At 35.0% G+C, this 5,812-nt stretch overlaps 1 protein-coding gene across 2 annotated transcripts; it reads left to right on the top strand.

Annotated features, from left to right (window-relative positions):
* The first annotated feature begins 677 nt into the window (after positions 1 to 677).
* LOC137821924 (transcription factor TCP5-like) lies at positions 678 to 3,080 on the top strand. Of its 2 annotated transcripts, none has more exons than XM_068626730.1 (3): positions 678 to 806; positions 1,116 to 1,173; positions 1,594 to 3,080. In XM_068626730.1, exon 3 carries the CDS (start codon positions 1,647 to 1,649, stop codon positions 2,769 to 2,771), a length of 1,125 nt encoding a protein of 374 aa, XP_068482831.1. In that variant the 5' UTR covers positions 678 to 806; positions 1,116 to 1,173; positions 1,594 to 1,646; the 3' UTR covers positions 2,772 to 3,080. The 2 variants fall into 2 exon arrangements, with proteins under 2 accessions (XP_068482831.1, XP_068482832.1); XM_068626731.1 differs by having other exon boundaries at positions 678 to 1,009.
* The last annotated feature ends 2,732 nt before the right edge of the window (positions 3,081 to 5,812 follow it).

Genomic DNA, 5,812 nt, shown 5'->3' with positions numbered 1-5,812 from the left:
ATATGTATCCACATCTTATTGGAGAAGCACATGCATCTTAATGGAGTAATAAACTCATGCAATTAGGCTACTAAACCAAATTTAGTTACTTATGTTACAGAATAATGAAAGTCAGATCTTACAAGTTGTGCCGTGCAAATCTCACTGCCATCTGCCTGTGGTCCCTCTTTCTATGAGTTGAGTGGATGCTTTTTAAGACCTAAGTTGGTCCCTCATCTACAGCGCAGCTACCTATGATCTATAATCTAATCCAACTGATCACACTCAAATACCATACACCACATCTTTTGAAACTGATTATGACTCTAGTTGAATTTCTTCCACTCTTGTTTCTGTTAGTTTTCTATAACTTGCTGCAAATCTTAGTCTTATCATCTTAGTTAAGAATATTTTGGTATAGGAATAATTCTAAGTCAATATAACACCGCCAAAGGGATTTCATTCTTGTAAATATTCTTAGGTTTCAGTCTTGGAAGATCTTGCTTTTAATACTATCGGAAATGCATTAGTTCTTTAGATAATGCTTTGTGGAATTCTCTTTGTTTCCTTTACAACAGTGCGAATTTCTTGATAAAGATACATGTGGTTGCACATAAAAGTGTAAAACCTGCTTTCTATGAGTTTTATCTTGTAAATAAAACGTCTTTATAAATGGATTGAAGCTCATCTTTTTCTCTGTCTTTTCTTTTTATCGTTCTCCCTTTGTGCCGGCAGTGTTTAGTCCAATATTGAAGCTTTTGCAACACTAAATTGAATAATTATGTTGATAACAGTTAATGATTAAGGCAGTGATTGTTCAGTATGAGGTATGAGCAGATCGAGGAAATTAACACTGCCACTTTGCTTACGCGTCATTTCAAAAGGATGCCACGTTATCAATGATCATTTACTCTTTACATTTAAATGCTAAAAGTTGAATGCTATAAAACTCACAACTTCACTACTCGTTCATGAAATTCTGAATTGTAGAGTGAATTTTGCCCTTTGAGATAATAGGTTGAAATATAAGGTTGGGGTCATCTGCTCAAATAATTAACATTTAGGTGCTCATTTCGGAAACACTTTAATTTTAGGGTATTTCTATATCCTTTCCCTTTCATTTCTTCTCTTTCTAGGTTATGGTGGAAGGCATAGAACAGAATAACCAGATAGCATCCACAATTTTTCTCTCGTGTAAGTTGGTTCTTGTCATTTTAATTATATTTTCACTCAAATCCTATTTTACATATGTACAATTTTCGACTTCCAAGGCTATTATTTTTGCTCCAAATTCGGTTTCACAAGCTATCAATTGAGTAAATAGAATTGTACTCGCTTCAATTTTCGGGAATCAACATGACTTCAACTGCAGTGGAGTCAGATGGGAAATCTGACTTCAGTGCAGAACTTTAATTTTTTTTTTCTTTTTTATATTACTTCTCCAGAACCTCTTTTTATTTACCAACTACCGAAAATGAGAATATTTTGGTAGTCAAGAATGCAACAACTTTTGAATAATCTTGCAGTCAGTTTTACCACCGAAACTGTGTAATAATATCAGAAAAGGGATTCTATTTCCAATACCAATGCATAAAATTTTTCTTTGTTTGTCAGGGGTTACTTGCAGCGCGCCATATATATACTGGAGAGAAAGATGAAGTAAGTAGATGATGATGATGGCGAGTTCAAGAGAAGGTCAACAAGCGAAGCAAGAAGGTGGCCCCATTAATATTGACAAGTTTTCCAAGGCATCTTCCAGTACAAAACAATGGACAGCGTTCAGAAATCCAAGAATTGTGAGAGTGTCACGTTCTTTTGGAGGAAAAGATAGGCACAGCAAGGTTTGCACCATAAGAGGGTTGAGGGACAGAAGGATTAGGCTCTCAGTGCCCACAGCAATTCAGCTATATGATCTTCAAGACAAGCTTGGGCTAAACCAACCAAGCAAAGTCATAGATTGGTTGCTTGAAGCAACTAAACTTGACATTGACAAGCTCCCTCCACTTCAATTTCCTCAGGGCTTTGGTCAATTTCATCATCCACAAACCCTACTCCCCTTTCATGATTCAACTGCCTCTCAGCTTTCTCTCGGACCCTTCGGTGATGCTAGCTCCACATTTGTAAGGGATGGGGGCGTTCAAAACGTCATGGCAAAGTCAAGGTATTGGGAAAGTGTAGATTCAATATCAAGATTAAAAGGCAAGGAAGCTGAAAAGGGCAAGTGGGTCAAAACAAATGAGCAAGAAAATCATGAAGACGATGTTGTTGGAAGCTACAGCAACTTGCATGCATCTACTCAGAGGCTTTTCCCTATGGGTAGTGGTACCACCACTACTCACTCCCTTTTACCTGGTTTGTTAAACAATACCATGCCATATAACCCCTACAATGCCGACCCTTCTAGTTTGTCGTTATCCCAATTTGGAGGCCATGGCTTGTTTCCTTCCCAGCAGGTAGATCCCGGTCCAAGCACTGGAAATGGTGTTCAATTCCCATCTTCTTTGCCATTACCTTCATCGGCTTCTCAATTTTTCTTTGGCTCATCTTCTGCTACACCATCAATGTTCACTACCTATGCTCCATTTCTTACACCCTCAGTAGACAATGATCCTAGACAGTTTAACCACATTCAGTTCCTCAACTCAGGTTCTCAAATCTTGCCTCATCCTCTCATTCCATCTCTTCACTCCTTCAATTCATATGTCAGACCCTTCCCAGCAACACCCTTTAGTTCAAAGCTTTTGGAGTCAGATAGCATCCGCAGTCAACATGATAAGGGTAGCACTTCTTGAGTCTCCTCACCATTGTTCTTTCCAAAGTGTTAGATTGTTGCCTCTAAGCAGGCAGCAACGGATGTGAGCAGATTCTCCATAGAAATCACTCAAGAAGCTAAATCACATCATATTTTATACACTTGAACCAAGGTGAGTACATGCATGTTTGTAGGTATGGCAATGCTAGCTATACATATGGGATGAATATTTTGTATTTGAATCTTTGTTATTTCAGTTATAGGTACCTTGTTGAGAAACCATTCTGGGTACACGTTAGAATAAGTACCAAACTAAATGAAGGAGTTCTCTTTCTTTCTTCTATGCATATATATGAATTCCATCATATTTAATTTAATTTATGTAAAAAAAGAAGTCACGGTCACTTTAGTTAGTTAGCAGTGCAGGTCCGTGATCCAAGCTAATTCAGTTACCAACGTGCTATAGCTTGAAAGGGTTAAGCTATAATTTCTTTTGATCACAGCAAACATCTGACATTGAATAATGCATACGATGTAGCTTCAAAGGATGACCATAAAATAAAGTTGAAGAACAAATGTACGTACGATGTCCTTGAGTAAGGGTTATAATAATTACCTATTATTATTTCTTATCTTTTCTTTGACCTTCCAATTTAAAATATTCGTTATTAAGAAAACTAGCATTCACTTTGTTTATTAATAGTTTTCCTTTTCGTTTTTGCTGAGGAGTAATTAGTCAGAGAACACAGAAAATCTCCCTTACGTATTTGTTGCTTCTATGCAATTAGTCCATTCCACCAAATTCATCAAACAGCTCTTACATTTAATTAGAATTAATTTTAAGAGTAATAATGTCTCTGATTAACCAAGAAATCATCCTTAGATGAAGTTCATACACACTCAAACATTAAAGTGAAAAAAGTAACTTCACAGGTGGGCATTAGTTGGTTAAGCTTTCAAAGAAAATGCATTTTACCTGAATGAAGAGATTGGTAAAGTATATGTAAAAATAGTTGTTAGTTATCTTAGTTTGTTAGGTAAATATCACTCTTTGTTTCAATTCCTTTTTCAATAATTTTAGTGCTGTTTTAAATAAAGAACCGGTCACGCAAATTGGGTTCTTTTTTCCATTTGACAAGAGCTGCAACCACTGACACATGTTATTTCTAGAGCTAACATAAACTTATATGGATTACTTTTATTTGCAAGGCAACAATACCTTGGAAACTTTGGAAACTTTTAGGGATGGTGTTGGTGTTGTATATATGCTTTGCAATCGTATCAGTGTCTTGCAACAGTAGTGATGGTCGGTTTGCTCGATGCATGTTTTTGTCATAAACCTGTTCTAGTTCCAGGATGCATGACTCCTTTTCCTTGCTACCTAAATGTCATGTCTATTATACATGAAAGATTGAAGAGTGTGAAAAGATTAAAAAATTGTGCCTTGTTTGTGGTACGGTATGGAACATATAAAGTTATATGTTACATTTAGTGTACATATACATAAGTAGCAGTCACAATACCGTGGTATATAATTAACACGCTATCTGGAAAGATGCGTGATGAATTGTTAATAAATGTGTACCATGTCCTTGTGAATTAACATATATATGGTAACATTCAGAAGCTAGCTAGTAATGCAACCTAATCTTGAATCAAAGTAGGTACGAATATTGAATATTGTTAAAGAATATGGTGAAGAGAAGTACCCTAATTATATGTAAACTGAATTCAGAAACAACTAACTTTTGATGCCTTTAGATGATAATATATATGATTTATTCCCGATGCATGCAGCTAGCAATGCATGCCGACCTAGTGCATGTGAAGGTCTGCAACAAACTTTGTAATTAAAGATAACTTGAAGAAAGAAAAGGCTTGGAGATTCAACCTACCATGACACCCTATATATAGTAAGATGGAAAAGGAGGAGAAAGAATATTGGTCCAATGATAAAGAGAAAATAATGGTATGAAAATTATATAAAGTTGTAAATACATATGGTTGTGTTTGATCTAATGAGAATTGAATAAAGTAAGAAAATGAAAAGAAAAGCTGTGAAGATGCATGCTACAGTCCAAAGTTCTGCATATATACATAGATGTGTGTGAAGAAATTCAGAGCGTTGTAGAGCGTAATGGACAATGAGTCTCGTGTCTGTCCTCATCTTTGTACCCTATTTGACAGCATCGTGATGAAGGCATGGAAGCATCCATCCATACAAAGTATGGAAAAGAGAGAAAAATGTTTCCACATCTACAGTTACCACTGACAATGAAAAGGAGGCGACATAAAATCACTGGCAGAGACTGAATTTGAAAGCAGTCTCTGTAGTATACAATAATATATCACAAGATCCAAGATAAAAATTAAATTAAGACTCAGTGGTTGCAGCAGCGGTTAGGTTTTCAACGGGTCCTCTGGAATAGAGTCATCAAAGAAAAATGAACAAAAAGTTTTTCATATTTGTCTGTGTGGTCCTAATTAATTATTCAACGGCTTTAAAACATAGAAACAAGGAAAAAAAATTCAGACTGCACAGTACATTATCATCTAAAGACCTTTTTTTTTTTTGCTTACACGATAACATTGTGTTTCACTAGCCTCTATTAATTTGCATAGAATCTTGTTCAAAGGACTTGCAGTTTCTGACACTCCTCATAACGCATCCTTCAACCCTTCAATTAATGTATGAATGAAACCAAACAAATTAAAATTATTAATAACAATTTATTATGTGGCAGTGATGTGAAACTTTTGACTGATCCAATATTGTGTTGGTTGGATGAGATTGAAGTGTTGTTATAATCAACCATGTTTACTACTAGTATTGTACTATCTCATGTGTGATATTTTATTATACAAGACTAACTTCACTATCATGTGACAAGGAAATAGTAGAGGAAGTAATGTTAGTTATTGATAAAATAATGTGCACCTTGGAGTATGTCAATTTTATTTTTTTTAAAGTTTATTTATGTTAATTATATTCTTAAAATACATTTAACTTTTAATTCTTAAATATGTCATAAATAAATATTATGTTAACATATTTCAGTTATTAAAGGAATTAAAATTATT

The sequence above is a fragment of the Phaseolus vulgaris genome, chromosome 9 (genome assembly GCF_000499845.2).
Source record: "Phaseolus vulgaris cultivar G19833 chromosome 9, P. vulgaris v2.0, whole genome shotgun sequence".
NCBI lineage: Eukaryota > Viridiplantae > Streptophyta > Magnoliopsida > Fabales > Fabaceae > Phaseolus > Phaseolus vulgaris.
The sequence above is the reverse complement of the archived record's forward strand: the minus strand, read 5'-3'. Positions and strand labels throughout refer to the sequence as shown.